Source organism: Megachile rotundata, chromosome 14 (genome assembly GCF_050947335.1).
Source record: "Megachile rotundata isolate GNS110a chromosome 14, iyMegRotu1, whole genome shotgun sequence".
Lineage (NCBI taxonomy): Eukaryota > Metazoa > Arthropoda > Insecta > Hymenoptera > Megachilidae > Megachile > Megachile rotundata.
In genome coordinates, this window is record NC_134996.1 from 12024702 (window position 1) to 12040986 (window position 16285).

The 16285-nt window shown below is 37.2% G+C and overlaps 1 protein-coding gene and 1 long non-coding RNA gene across 7 annotated transcripts in view; one reads left to right on the forward strand and one right to left on the reverse strand.

The window, feature by feature from the left end:
• The window catches only part of DAAM (disheveled-associated activator of morphogenesis-like protein), a 41020-nt gene that overhangs the window by 15566 nt on the left and 9169 nt on the right, over positions 1–16285 (forward strand). Inside the window, exon 1 of one of the 6 annotated variants that reach the window (XM_012294720.2) lies at positions 6769–7084. The exons of 2 other annotated variants lie outside the window; for them this stretch is intronic. In XM_012294720.2, the coding sequence (XP_012150110.1) occupies positions 7046–7084 (39 nt within the window). In that variant the 5' untranslated portion in view covers positions 6769–7045. Of the gene's footprint in view, positions 1–6768; positions 7085–13078; positions 13204–13235; positions 13367–15043; positions 15177–16285 lie in introns of those variants that run through there. 3 more of the 6 variants (XM_076539839.1, XM_076539840.1, XM_076539836.1) reach the window with 3 other exon arrangements.
• On the reverse strand, positions 9616–10570 carry LOC143265800 (uncharacterized). Its single transcript, XR_013040504.1, has 2 exons — positions 10237–10570; positions 9616–10095 (listed from the first exon to the last, which is right to left on the reverse strand). It is a non-coding gene; the product is annotated as an uncharacterized LOC143265800 (long non-coding RNA).

Consider the following 16285-nt stretch of genomic DNA (forward strand, 5'->3'; position numbering starts at 1 on the left):
ATCGTTATAATCTTAGCTCCAGAAGAGAAACGAGTTAATTTAGTAACGGACGGTCCGTAAATTCATCTTTTCCCACGGGACTCGTCGCCAGTGGCTGTGGCACGCAACACGCGACGTATTTCGAGTTCGAAAGTAACTCGAGTTCCACATTTCCACGCCGGACAAACGATTTATTATCTCGCGAGCGTAACGAGGAACTCGCACGAACCGGCCGCTTATCAGCGACCGTTCTAATCTTACGGTGCAACCTATCATCGGCTCGATGATCCGCTCGGAAAAAAGGATCGCCCGGAGTTCACGAGCCCTCATGCGTGAAATTTTCATCCCAGAAATGCGAACTGGGAGAAAAAACCCGCTGTGAAAGATAGCCGGGTTTATCGGGGGATAAAAAGGCACGGTGACCCACTACGGTAGATAAGTGCGAAACCACTCCTATCTGAACACTATATACACATTCACAAATATGGAATTTAGGGATCTTTTCATAGAACTTTCAACCGATTACTAAATCTGCACCTTTAAACACCCTGTCATTCGTCATTGATAATCGGTGAAATGGTAATGGAACGTGGAAACGTTTACCGGTGTTCTAATTTCATTCCAGCTTCAGGCTACATTCGATTCAAGCAGGTAATTAAGAACGGCTCGTTAAATGAAAGTCACGGGCACACCTGACTTTGCCAGTCTTTGAAATTCAAGTTCTTTTCCGATACCGGTATTTTCTAACGATACATCATGTCTCGCAAAATACGTTCATTTCTTTATGAGTTATGTTTGGCGTATGTTCTGTACCTTTCCAGAAGCATCATACACGGATTTACGTGCCGTGGAATTGTAATTAAGTTGCCCAGACACGCGTCACGTAAACAATGCTAATGAAGCGACGGTCACGTAGATCCTCGTAGATCGACCTTTCGGTACGTCCGTCGAATCGAAAATGTGGAGGTATCGGAACCGAGCACCGTTAACAGCGGAGGTAACTAAATTTATTCTAAAACGCAGCTTGGGTCAGTGTGCCACGATTTTTGTCGATCACTACGTGATACTCGTCACTTTATTCCCTTTTTAATTCTATCAAATTTGAAGAAGTTAAATAAATGCACTAGAGACGCACTAGTGACGCACGTTGCAGTTCAAACTTAACCTAAATTGTATTTGCATCAAGTTTTGAGTTATCAATTGTAATTTGTATAATTGAAGATTGAACATAAAATATACCTATAATTAATATTCTTTACATATCTTAATGCAATGGTGACGCACTAGTGACGCACGTTACAGTTCAAACTTAACCTAAATCTAATTCCTTTTTTAATTCTATCAAATTTGAAGAAGTTAAATAAATTTGAAGGGTTGGTCTCTTGACTTATAATGTGGAGTCTGATGCAGTAGTGACGCACTAGTGACGCACGTTGTAGTTCTAACTTAACCTAAATTGTATTTGCATCAAGTTTTGAATTACCAATTGTAATTTGTATGATTGAAGATTGAACATAAAATGTACCCAAAATTTTAATACTCTTTACATATCCTAATGCAATGGTGACGCACTAGTGACGCACGTTGCAGTTCAAACTTAACCTAAATTTGCATCAAGTTTTGAATTACCAATTGTAATTTGTATAATTGAAGATTGAACATAAAATATACCTAAAATTTTAATACTCTTTACATATCCTAATGCAATGGTGACGCACTAGTGACGCACGTTGCAGTTCAAACTTAACCTAAATTGTATTTGCATTAAGATGAAGTTTTGAGTTACCAATTGTAATTTGTTTCATTGAAGATTTCTAAAACATCTGAACCTAAAATTTTAATATTCTGTACATATCTTAACATTACTGTAATAATTAGCTTTGACTGATGGACCGTTGTAAACCTTGTAGGTTAAGGGGCTAACCTAACCTAACACTATGTGTCTCTACTGTCAAACTCTATAAGTACTGTTACATAGAAAAATTGTATCACAAACCACTGCACCCCTTTATCATGTGAATGCAAAATTAAATCAAGAGGTTTCTCGATTAACGTCATCCGTTAATTAACAATTTTCACGCGTCTAACCGTGTATGACTGCACAGAGTAAATGTTTATCGAATTAAAGGAAACATGAAAGGTTTAGCTGAGAGACCCTGTTGGAAGGTGGGCGTGCAGACCGTCGCGTGGGCTCATTCAGACGTTATTTCGTTATTCCATTCCCGTTCGTGCCGATTTCGCGGACACGGAGTCCCTGAGCGGCCACCTTCGTGGCTTTTCCCGCTCTCTTCTGAATTTTCTGCACGTCTCTTTTGTTCGACAGGACGCCTCGCGGATAAGTTGCTATGAATTGCAGCGTGTCAAACGGACAGTTATGTCTCACAACGCGCTACCGTTAACATCCTTTGCTTTGTAAATTTTTCATGAAACGTGCGGCAAAACTTGAACATTTGTTCGCCTTTGTATAATGATTGTCGAAGTATAATACCACAAATTTAACCTTTCAGAGCGATTGAAATTCAGGTATTCTTCCATTGTTGCGGCGGACAATCGGACATTTGTTATTAGGTTCGATATTCGACAAACTTGTCATGCGATGTCTTGTGATGTCATGACGTGTTCGAAATTATGATGGAATATTTCAGAGGATTTGCTAAAGTTTTTGCTCGGTCGATGCAGTGTACTCGAGCATGTCCACTCTAAAAGTCAAAAGTCAGACAGAGAGGCGCAGAGAGAGAAAGGGAGGTCCAACTTAACGGGTCTTCCTCAGTAGGTCGATACGTGCAGTAGTTGACACCGATTAGGACCTCGAAATACGCATGTATCACGTTTGTAATCGACACATAATAAAACACGGAAACATCGAACAATACTTCTCAAAGTGCAGAATATTCATAAATCAAAATTATGTGGGTTCCTAAAATTATTTCTGCAAACGACAAGTAATTCTTGAAATGTTCGAACTAGAATTTTATATCAATCACACAGGAGTGTCTTTGACTCTACAAAGTTTTATAGGTACTTAATTAATTTCGAATCATTTTATTACGTATTAAGAGATCATAAAAGTATTTAGTGGATGATAAAATTCAGCTAATTTTTTGTGAGCGACTATATAATTTATTATTGAATTACCCTACATGATCATGTGCAGTCATAACAGTCGGGATATCAAAGGAGAAATTTTTTATGTATATTGCCTATTCGTCTCCCACAGCTTCCGTGATATAACGAGGATTTACTGCCCGATTTTTGCGTTAATGAGCGTTTATTGCCCCTCATGAATTTGACCAGCCATTATCGAGTGTTAGAGCGAGCGTGGCAAATCTTTGGAAAATACACAGTTTCTCCACGCTCAATAGGCGTTAATAGGTTCATTGTGTCGCGACTGCACTTTCGATTTCTCTATTTTTCTTCTCAAATTTATGCCCGACACGTGCGCCATAACATTACAGCTTTTCTTCCTCGTCTCTTTTGGCGATATCCGGTGAAGCGTGCGAACGTGGCTCACGGCTTTATTTCAATTGTGTTCTCAACGATAAAATATGGATAATATAGCAAGAAATGTGGATCACATGGCAATAAAAACCATTATGAAGCAAAACATTAAATTTAAGAAAGTTTTATTAAGTAGAAAAACATTATTTCCATCGTACCTTTCCCACATATTAATATTCATGAGAGCTAATGTAATTTAATTAACGTCATTCCGACTAATTCTAATTTCTTCTAATGATCCGAGAGATTTCTTCACGATAGCAGCTGGATTCTCGATTTGACATCTGCTCCAACTCGAGTTTTTCAGAGATCGGGACTTCGTCGCGTTAACGAGGACTTAATGGCGTCGCCGTTAATCGATTGGTCTCGTTCGGCCGTTATCATAGGAATGCGCGTAAATATGCGGGTACCGGTGAAAACGAGGAATCTTCCGATCTCCGCGTTTCCGCAATTGTCTTCGTTTACCGGGTTTACGAGCGAGGGTTTACGACTTCTGCATTTTTTCAAACGCGGAAAAATTGCAGGCATTCTATACCTTACAAATTGAAGTTTCCTTTAACAGACCGATAATCTTGCGTTAATACGCTTATATGACATCCGAAGCATTCTGTGAATTTCAAGTATAACATTGACTAATGTTGCAGTATTATTTTCAAAACTAGTTTCATAGTCTCTAAAATTAGAATCCTTTAGCAAAATCTATTCAGTCTATTCTGAGACATATGTCAAAATTGTCCAATTCCGCAGACATCTGGAGGTCAGGTCACAAGAGCACAATGGCGACGAACGGTTTCTAAATGTCGGTTAAAAACCGTATAAGAAAGTACCGGTTCGCTCGGAATGATTTTTCAGAAGTACTTTCGCCAGGTGTTAATTGAAGAACATCGATAGGTCTTGGAGTTAACTCGATTGAAATGTCGCTTGGATCCCGAGGACCACCGCGTCGAAGAATGCCTTCAAGGACGGAGATCGAGTGCGACAGGAACGACGATGAAGCAAGCCCTCCTCCGCCAGGGAAACAGGAAAAAATGTGGTGACGTTCGCGAGTCTCGTTTTACTTGCTGAAAAACCAGTCGACCAGCGGCGAGAAGAGACGAGAATGCATTCCATTGCAAGGCTACTGCCCATCGACCAAACAAGGACTTCTTTACGTTCTTCCTAATCCGAACAATGGAACCATCTTTGGTACTTTCGGTGACGTTTGGTTTGGTTATTGTGATGATTCAATTGGACACTTTGGAAGGTGTATTTGGATAGGTTATATTTAGGTTAGGTTAGGTTATATTTTTTAGGTAGTTCTATATAGTTATGGATAGAGTTATGGGACAGTGAGATGGAGAACAGGGGCAATTAATAATAGGAAAGAAATTCATGAGTCTTTCAACTGGAAGGATTTTTGAGAAGATACTTTGGCTGTAGAGTTATACGTGGGACGCTTGAACAGTAATATGGAGAACAGGACAATTTATAATAGAAAATAATAATTTTAAAGAAATTCATGAGTCTTTCAACTGGAAGGATTTCGAGTAGCTACTTTAGCTGAACTCCACTCGCTACAATATCGTGTAGATAGTAAACTACTCGTATAGAGTTATCCTTCTGGCTGAATGCTCTTAGAAGTTCTAAGTTCTGGAGTACAAATCGAAGCCCCAAGTTCCTATACAACATCATAGGTAAGATACAACAGAAAGATATCTCGAGACAGAAGGTACCTCCACATTATAGTCATGCAAGCTCTACTGAAAACTAGCTCCAATAGTTTAATACTTGTACTTCTGTATTGATCCTTACTATCTATAAGATAGAAGTAGCCATTAGACAAAGACAATGAATTTTAAGGGTGAAGTTTCAAACCTAACCTAAGATTTTCGATGAAACCTAAATAAGTTTGAACCAAATGTAAATCTGACCAAATATTCCACGAGATGGTTTTCCAAGTTTCGAAAGCACGTGGCTCGTGCAACTCGTGCACGTTCCGTCCGCTTTTTATCCCTCGCCCGTTTAAGTACAATGCACACGCAATCGTTCCTTAAGTGCAAGTACGAAAAGTGTGCGGAAAAGAAGTCGAGATTCCAGGAGAAAACGGTCAGCATTTGCCTGTTTCAAATGCATCAAGAGGATTTTTCATGTTTTTTTCTTTAGCCGCCTCCTTGTATGGCTACTTGCTTTTTTCCTCGATTGCACGAAACTACTTTTGCAACGATTTAACTTTGCATCAAGTTTTTGAGGTTTTCTGAGGTTTGTTTGAGGTTGACGGATTTAAAAGTGACCCGATTTCGTGAGACATCGTAAGGCTAAGAATGTTGCTATTTGACAGGGGACATTAATGGCTCGTAAAATATTTTCCTTCCACATACGTTTGCTCACGAAATTACGTATTCGCCTGCATCCTATAAATATTCATTGTTCGAACGACTTGCGCAAAATTTGGGTCGCTCACGCCCGTTTCGACCGACTTCTTCAAATTTCAACATTTCGACAAGTCCTGCATTTTAACAGCAAATATACCCATACGGTCTAATGTTCCTCAAGCTAAATGTTCCTCAAGCTAATTGTTCCTCAAGCTAAATGTTCCTCAAGTTAAATGTTCCACACTTGTTATACATTACAGAATTTGTTGAAGTGATTCTCTTGAAACATACATTAATTTTCATCCAAACAAAGAATCAGACAAAGAACACAGACAAAGAGTCTTTCATCAAAACAGCTTCATTTTCAATTTCAAATTAAGTATACATTTTAAGTACACATTTAGTGCTGAATTCCGTACTACACATTTTACGAATATCTTCAATAATTGAACTTTATAAATGTACTTTAGTTTTGGAGTTTCAAAATTGCATATATAATATAATCATCTTAAATGTCTTCTTAAATCATCTGCTTAAATTCAGACCTAATCATTCAGCAATTTATTCTAGTTCATAGCTGAAGTAACTTAAAATAATTTGAAATAACGTGAACACCCTATATGTTCATTGTTAGCGAAGTATCCTTGATCTCACGAGCGATTAATCAAGAATAAATTTTAATCGACACCGGAATCGAAGGTGAACGTAGCTAAAGGGTCAATATCAAGATGCACTATCCCTGCAATCCTTGTAAGTATCTCGAAACCTGTTCGCTTCCGGTAATGCGACTTGCGAGCATCAAAGACGATATCGGTCGGATGGCCAGGCAAAGATTAAGGTATCCGTGTTGAACAGTTCCCCCCGGAGTACAAGTAGGACCCCCTTCCTACCACGGGCCGGGAGGCCTCGGTGTGCACCTGTGCAGGTTGAGAGGTGTTGTGTTTTCACCTGGCAGTTCAACCTACAATCGCGAGCAAGAAGGTTGGTTCCGCGATCCTCTCACCACGAGATCTCGTTCTGCATACCACATGCTACGGATCGATAATGTGACAAGAGACATTAAGATAAGGTCGGATGAGAATTCGGAGGAAAACTGGATGAACCGGTGCAGCGGTTTCTTCATTTGCACGTGATTTATGATAAGTCTGAAACCAGATTTACTCTCGTTCGTGATATGAACTAGTGACTGTGAGATAAGACTCCTGGAAAGATTCAAAATGGACACCGTACTGGAGAAGATGGGCAAGCTGAATTTGGTAATGTTTAGGAAATTATCTAGCCACGTGGTCGGCCGCGTAATTTTACAAAGTACCGTTTTCTATATCGCAGACATTTGCACCTACAAATGTCCGAAGTGCTTTGAACCTCTTCGGTTTTTGCTCGGAGAACCGTTCGACGCTTCTTGCACTAAATTAACTTCTAATGTTATCTGACATTAGGTCTAAGCTTTCCTGCTACTCATTCACAAATCCTGTCATCATTCTGCAAACTACGCAAACTTTTTCCGTGTGAAAATTTCTTGGAAATTGAAAGGAAATTAAAGTTTGAGAAATAGAAAAATATGTATATAAAGCCTTGATAAGACTTTTATTGCAAATAGTGCAAACTTGAATTAGAGAGTAAATTTTATTATAAAGAACCATTTAGCTTTCTCTCGAACATTAAAATCCTAAAGTCGCAGCCTACAATTTCATGCTCGCTAGTTAAAGTTTGCAAACCGGTGTTTACTACAGTAAAAAACTGCGGTGCATACTGTTTTTGAAACATCCTGTATATGGTTATCAGGTTTTTTCGATTTCTACCAAGTTTAGTCCAGCAACTAGATGTTTATCGATTACCTCGTTACGATCGACTGGTTCAAGCTTGGATCGTTTTCTTTTGCCGGCGGAATCGCCACAGGCTTGTTCGAACAGTTGCATGTTTCAATCTGAAGCTGGAGGTTCGTACAACGGCCAGTTAGCCACCTGCGGTAACCGCTAAATTACTACGAATTATCCATGTGATATCGACGACATTTTTCCTCGAAATTACAAAATTTCGTGACGGATAAAATGAATACAAATTACGGTACTCGAGCTTCCATTATTAGATCTCAAAATAATTTCACGCGAAGAATTTATGAGTAGAGAAAAATCTGAAATCGGTTTAATTATCCTTCGCTTCAGATTTTTTTTTATGGAAGTAGATTATGGAAACCGAAGAGAAATTGCGATTCCCTGATTATCGTTAACAATGGTCTAGGACCATGAGAATATTTCTGACATTTCTGAGCGTTTCGATGATAGAAAATTTCTACAGTTTTCTTCCTGCTCGATTGTTCGAGCAATTTACCATCTCGCATTTATATAATTGGCAAGGAAGTCACCGTAGAATCTTTTAATTCCCGGCAATTAAACGAATAAATCGCGTGTCCGTCGGCGTGAACTCGGATGAATTCATATTTTACTCAGGAGGCTGTTCCGTTACGGTGGTTCCGTGAAGCCGACCTCCAGCGATTACTTCTAATTAAAACGCGCGAAATAGAAGTAATTACGCGTAATTGGTGTACGTAAATTGATTAGACGCTTGTCCGTGATCGAGTCAACCACGATTTGCGCGTCTAAGGTAGCGCTTTCGTCAAGGTACATTCACCGTCGTTTGCATCCGCAACTAATTACGAATTACAGGACGCTGGAAGAACAGCAGGAAGGAATTCAAACGGTTCCTTGCTCGAATCGCTGGCTACGGGCATTCGTTCGTATCCTACGAACGGCCTTAGGCCATTGTCCTTACATACTGACCCCTTCGTTTATTCTTTTCTTATGAAAGTTTCAAACATTTCATTTTTTTAGATTAGCTCTGACTGACGAAACTGTGGAAAAAATTATAGGTTAAGGTTAATCTCTTGCACTTGTCTGGTGCGTCATGATGCGTCTAGTATGAAATATCAATTTGGTGCCTTGCAATTTTTTATTTATTTTAAGATTAGCTCTGACTGACGAAATTGTCGAAAAAATTATAGGTTAAGGTTGATCTCTTGCACTTGTCTGATGCGTCATGGTGCGTCATAATGAAATATCAATTTGGTACTATGCAATTTTTTATTTATTTTAATATTAGTTAGCTCTGCCTTACGAAACTGTTGAAAGAATTATAAGTTAGAATTAAACTCTTGCACTTGTCTGGTGCGTCATGGTGCGTCGTGATAAAATATCAATTTGTTACAATGCAATTTTTTATTTATTTTAATATTAGTTAGCTCTGCCTTACGAAACTGTTGAAAGAATTATAAGTTAGAATTAAACTCTTGCACTTGTCTGGTGCGTCATGGTGCGTCGTGATAAAATATCAATTTGGTACTATGCAATTTTTTATTTATTTTAATATCAGTTAGCTCTGACTTATGAAACTGTTGAAAGAATTATAAGTTACGATTAAGCTCTTGTACTTGTCTGATGCGTCATGGTGCGTCATAATGAAATATCAATTTGGTACAATGCAATTTTTTATTTATTTTAATATTAGTTAGCTCTGACTTATGAAACTGTTGAAAGAATCATAAGTTAGGATTAAGCCCTTGCACTTGTCTGGTGCGTCATGGTGCGTCATAATGAAATATCAATTTGGTACTATGCAATTTTTTATTTATTTTAATATTAGTTAGCTCTGACTTATGAAACTCTTGAAATAATTATAAGTTAGGATTAAGCTCTTGCACTTGTCTGGTGCGTCATGCTGCGTCATGATAAAATATCAAATTGGTATTATGCAATAAACTATGCAATTAGGAGTTGAGCTCAAAAAGAAGTGCATTTGACCTTGAATTCATTTTGTATTAAAAATTTGAGTAACATTGATCCCATGTGAAGTACAAGTGCGTCACAAGTGCGTCACACTCAAAATCCAGACCTTCGATTCGATGAAGTTTTGAGGTTTCAGAACAAAGTTAAGCCTAATTAGCTCTGAAATTCTCAACCACGCCCATTCTGAATAACTTGCGTCAAACTCTAGATCATGTGTTCAAATTCACACGTGATGTCGAAAGCCATGCGTGTAACAATGGCCGATGAAAAATAGGTAAATTATCGAGTCCATAATGAGTCCTGGTACTCTCACCAAAGATATTCAAGTGAAACTTTATTCGGTCAGTGTTATCGATGTCGACCAATCGCCTCCATATCTGGATCGATATTACGAACGTTTAACGTAGAAGAATCCACGGATACTTTCTCCGCATTCTTCAAAGAATTTTGACCCAGAGATATTTCGTACACGAGATAAGAGCAATCTGAAACAATTAGAACTAGGAATTCCCAGTTTAATGAAACTAATTACTATCGATAAGTAGTCTTTCGCCAGCTATAATTTATTAATCACTGTATTACACGACTCTATTTTCAGTTCCTAATCGGTACGTTTTAAAACAAACCTTGATACCAGTACATATATTTCTCGTCGTGATTGGTCGATTTACGTACGGGCTAAATACCGAAGTTACGTTAGTATAAATTATCGCGGTACTCTCGCGTACATATCGGTGCTCATTTAAAAAGGAAAGTCCAGAAATATCTACGCTGGTCGTAGATCGATCATCGAAGCTGTTAAACGAACGCACTGCTCTGCTACACTACCATTTTAACGACCTCGTAAATCATCGAATTCGACTCCCTCCGTAAGCTGGTTTACAGTTTTCAAAAAGCATTTCTCTCGATTTGATCGAAATCGATGTCAGATGTATGATAGAGAACATCGCTACTGGTCACGTGATTCGATCTTCTATTGTTCCGTCGATAGATCGATAAATACTCCGGTTATTGACTCGCTTCGATTGAGAAATCTGGGACGTGATTAGATTTGCTTGCTATCTCTGTTATCGATTATACAGGTTAGAAGACAATTTAAGATAATTTAAGATAATTTTAGGATAACTTCAGATAATTTATTAAAAATTTTTACCTATAAATTGATAATTATATTCATTAATATTGGCCAGATAGGTTTCGTTTATCTTTTAAAATAATTTTAATGACGTCCTTGATATTTTCTTCTCCGTCGAATTTTACCAGTTAAGTGACGTGGATATATTACTAAAAACAAAGTCTTTCAAGACAACTTTAATTATTCCCAATGGAACTTCACACCCCATGATACAATCGTTCCATTAAAGGTACCGCTGATTAATCAAAGGATTAGAGCAAGAAGCTATTAAGTCGTAGCTCGTTTTTGTTCTTCCCCTTTGGAAATCTGTCCTAGAGTCCGTATCGAATGTATAACAAGAATAATCGTGTAGAGAACGCCGTTCGCAATTAACGTTCACGAATGATGCACGAGGTGGTCCACGATGACAAATCACGCTGGAGCATTTAACGTCGAGATTTCTAGCGGCTGAAGATCGTGAAGAATCGCTACCGAGGCTGGATAACCGGTACCGTGAGATTCGAGATGGCTGCTCTTTCTATCTTTCGCTGGCTACCTCTGATGGAAATATTGGGAAACGGGAATTAACGAGCGGGGAAATCAAGGGACTGAGCAAGATTCGTCCAGCTAAAGTAACAGCTAGAAAATCAGTTTTATTATTGTTACTTGTATAAAGTATCACTTATACAATTTAAGTGCTATTACTTATAGAGTGCAAGTACTGTCACTTAGTGCATAATGAAAATATCATGAACTTGTATAAAATTCAAATGTCACTTATACAATTCAAGTGCTATCACTTATAGAGTGCAAGTACTGTCAAGTACGCAATGAAAATATCATGAACTTGTATAAAATTCAAATGTCACTTATACAATTCAAATGCTATCACTTATAGAGTGCAAGTACTGTCAAGTACGCAATGAAAATATCATGAACTTGTATAAAATTCAAATGTCACTTATACAATTCAAGTGCTATCACTTATAGAGTGCAACTACTGTCACTTAATGCATAATGAAAATATCACGAACTTGTATAAAATTCAAATGTCACTTATACAATTCAAGTGCTATCACTTATACAGTGCAAGTACTGTCAAGTACGCAATGAAAATATCACGAACTTGTATAAAATTCAAATGTCACTTATGCAATTCAAGTGCTATCACTTATAGAGTGCAAGTACTGTCAAGTACGCAATGAAAATATCACGAACTTGTATAAAATTCAAACGTCACTTATACAATTCAAGTGCTATCACTTATACAGTGCAAGTACTGTCGCTTAGTACGCAATGAAAATATGAACTTATATAAAATTCAAATGTCACTTGTACAATTCAAGTGCTATCACTTATAGAGCGCAACTACTGTCGCTTAATACCCAATGAAAATATTAGGAACTTGTATAAAATTCAAATGTCACTTATACAATTCAAGTGCTATCACTTATACAGTGCAACTACTGTCACTTAGTGCATAATGAAAATATTATGAACTTGTATAAAATTCAAATGTCACTTATACAAGTCAAGTGCTATTACTTATACAGTGCAACTACAATCACTTAGTGCATAATGAAAATATCATGAAGTCAGTATGCAATTTTCTTTGAAACTGTATACACAGTAACGTATGTATATTGCATACAGAGTAACGTATGTGTATTACATATACAGTAACGTATGTGTACTGTATACACAGTAAAGTTTAAGAGAATCGTTTAGAGAATCACACTTCAGGTAACAATGAGTTCTCTCAAGCAAGACTCTTTCTTCAGAAATGGAAAACAATCAAATCGTCACGCTTAGGAAGATAGCCAGGTCTAATTAAGCCATTCAGTCCTCCATATGATCATTCAGGCGAGAACCGTAGTGTGACCCACTTTCTGAAATCTTCACGCGTTTATCTATGCAAATTTGCTTTGTCCTTCGCCAAGATATATTACCGTAATCTTTCCGTAAATTTTGCGTTAACGTTCCGAATGGTTTTTTCCCGATGAAAGTTCACCTTTTGCCTGGAGACACCTTTTTGTCGACGTATCGTAACCCTTTGATTTACATAGGATTAATTCGGTGTACCGTTAATATTGCCACGTGTTGATTTTTTACTCTGTAAAAATTGTTGAGAATAGTTACGCAATGAAATAGTTATGCCGTTTCGCATAATTCCATAGAACTGCAACGTTGAATAACAGGAATCGATGAATATTTATACGAGAAATAACTTGCGCTTTTTATTGATACAGGTTTCGATACGCGGAAATATTCTTTGCCAGATTTGTTCTGCGAATTTCTTGCAAATTGCGAACCACTGGCTGTGTATTTACAGTTGCGAATCTACAAGCCATGACAGTCTGGCGTGTCTGCGAAGGAAATGATTTAGGTGCTAGATTAAGTCGTGCAGCCTTGGAAAAAAAAGTTTACAACACTCAGTCATCGTTCAGACTTCGTTGAATTTTCGGTAGTTCATTTTGAGGTTAGTCCATCGTTCGATTAATTGACAGAAGCGTACACAAACTAGATTTATGTCTAATTAAAATAATTTCGGAAGATTAATTAAAAAAGGTCTTTGAAAAATCGATCAAGCAATCAAAGAAAAATAAGCTTCAGCATCCAGGCTGGTGCTTTCTAAGAGAAAGGTGTTAAGTATGGACATTCATATTCACCGTTTAACGATGCCGTGAAAATACGACAACGAGGGTAGCCATCGATGCCATAAATTTTCGCGACGGTGTGGAAAGTGGTCGATCGATGCTTGGAATTCCTCGACGCCTTTTTATCGCAGATCATCGATATGCAATACGATAGCTAAGTTTCTCCGGTTATTTCCTTAGTGTCGGTCCATAACTTTGCACTGCTGATAACTGATAATGAGGTGGTAAATATTTGACGAAAGTCGATTTATCTTTTTGTACAGATGTATTCGAGTCAATTCGTAATCATTGAATTTTTTGGATTTAAACTGAGAAATGTTCATCAACTTCATCAAACAGTCATTTTGAACAAGGTTCATCAAACAATCCTTTTGAACAAGGTTCATCAAACAATCCTTTTGAATAAACTTCATCAAACAATCCTTTTGAATAAACTTCATCAAACAATCCTTTTGAATAAACTTCATCAAACAGTCATTTTGAACAAGGTTCATCAAACAATCCTTTTGAATCAACTTCATCAAACAATCCTTTTGAATAAACTTCATCAAACAGTCATTTTGAACAAGGTTCATCAAACAATCCTTTTGAATCAACTTCATCAAACAATCCTTTTGAATAAACTTCATCAAACAGTCATTTTGAACAAGGTTCATCAAACAATCCTTTTGAATAAACTTCATCAAACAGTCATTTTGAACAAGGTTTATCAAACAGTCATTTTGAACAAGGTTCATCAAACAATCCTTTTGAATAAACTTCATCAAACAGTCATTTTGAACAAGGTTCATCAAGTAATCATTTTGAACAACGCTCATCAAACAATCCTTTCGAATAAACTTCATCAAAGAGTCATTTTGAACAAGGTTCATCAAACAATCATTTTGAATAAGGTTCATCAAGCAATCATTTTGAACAAGGTTCATCAAACAGTCATTTTGAACAAGGTTCATCAAACAATAATTTTGAACAAGGTTCATCAAACAGTCATTTTGAATAAGATTCATCAAACAGTCATTTTGAACAAGGTTCATCAAACAGTCATTTTGAACAAGGTTCATCAAACAATAATTTTGAACAAGGTTCATCAAACAATCATTTTGAACAAGGTTCATCAAACAAACCTTTTGAACAAGGTTCATCAAACAGTCATTTTGAACAAGTTTCAATTCAAACAATCATTTTGAACAAGGTTCATCAAACAGTCACTTTGAACAAGGTTCATCAAACAACCATTTTGAACAAGCTCATCAAACAATTTAAAAAAAATACAGAAATAAACCCGTCACAATAGAAAATTTGAACAAAATACTCTGTAATGAACGAATAAATTAGAATCCTAAAATTGAGCTAAATGAACTAATCCATAATGAACTAAAATTTTGAGCCTAGCTTCAGAGATGATTCAGCATATAATCTGCAATTTTTATCAAACGTAAAAGGATGTATTATGCATACCTGGGTGATAAGTCGACCAGAAATTGTCGAGGATATTTATTTTCCGTACACGGCGATAAGAAATTGACGACACGATAAGAGGTAACGTTGTGGGTCGACCTCGTTGACGTCGGCTCGAGCCTCTCGGTGAAGAGGCAGTCTCGCCGACGCTCTAGACGCGCAAAAGTGAAATTCGCGGGTAATTGGACGAACAATTACGATCGTGATCGTGCCGTTGTCTACTCTTTCATTAGATGAAAAAGCCGTCGCATATTCATACGCGATGTCACCCGGTCAGCACGAGGACATCGAGTCCTGTCCGGAAGAACGGGACAATGGATCGTCCTGGTTCTTTGGTGTAGGTGAACGTAGTCGTAAAATAAATTTCACGCCTTCAGAACTTCCCATTTTATCTTAGTCTTCTTTTATGAGGATCCTTCAACTTATTTTTGAAAGTTAAAATTAAGGTTAAAAATAATTTTGTAAGTTTCCATTTTAATTTCCTAATATATTCGCATTTTTTACATTTTTAACGTCTTTATACTTTTACCGAAACATTTCTCCAATTTTAATTTCCATCTCCATTTCTTACATTTTTAACGTCTCTACACTTTTACCGAAACAGGTCATTTTTGCTCACAAATTTAAAGCAGTAAAAGATTGCATCTCTGAAAGAAGATGTAAAAAAGATCACATCTTAAAAACTTGACTCGTCCCAAAAATATGCAGATCAAAAAGATAGAGTATTCTCTCCGAAGTCTATTCAATTAAAAAATTCCACAAGAAGTTCATTTTTCTCGGAACGCGGAGTTGACGAACGATAAATTTTGTACCGCAATGATTTAAAGTCCCAGATACGACTCTGTCAACGCAAGATAATGTATCTCGAGTATCGACAGTTACACGATAGCATCGTTATGACACTGTATATGCTGCGTTACGTTTGCTCTTCCGTAACAAGTTGTCCTACTTGTTCTTCTAATTACGACAGAAGAATTCGCGTATCGGACAAAAGACGGAGAAAGTCATCGATAAAGGGAAACGCATTTCCGCGATGAAACTTGTAAAGCTTCCTGATCCGATTTTCTATCCGATTACGCGGTGTTAATATTCAGAGGCATTCGATAATTAGTCACGAATGATTTCCTAGGTTTCTTCTCGTGATTTTATCTTTATTCCGAAACGGACACTGTTCCGAAGAAAGTTATTTGCAAATAACTGTTATTTATGTACTAATTCATTTGCAATGCTATGTGCTCTACTATTTAGAGAACGAGTTTTCGCTGTTGGAATCATAACTTCGAGTATTTCAGTATTTCTTCGTCGTAACTGGGAGAATTTTATTTGAATCACCCTGTACATTTTCGTTGATGAACACTGTAGATATTTCTCTTTGTTTGATTATTTTATTGTCCTATAAATTCATGGGACGTTCACGTGTATAGGATTGTACAGGTCGTTTCAAAA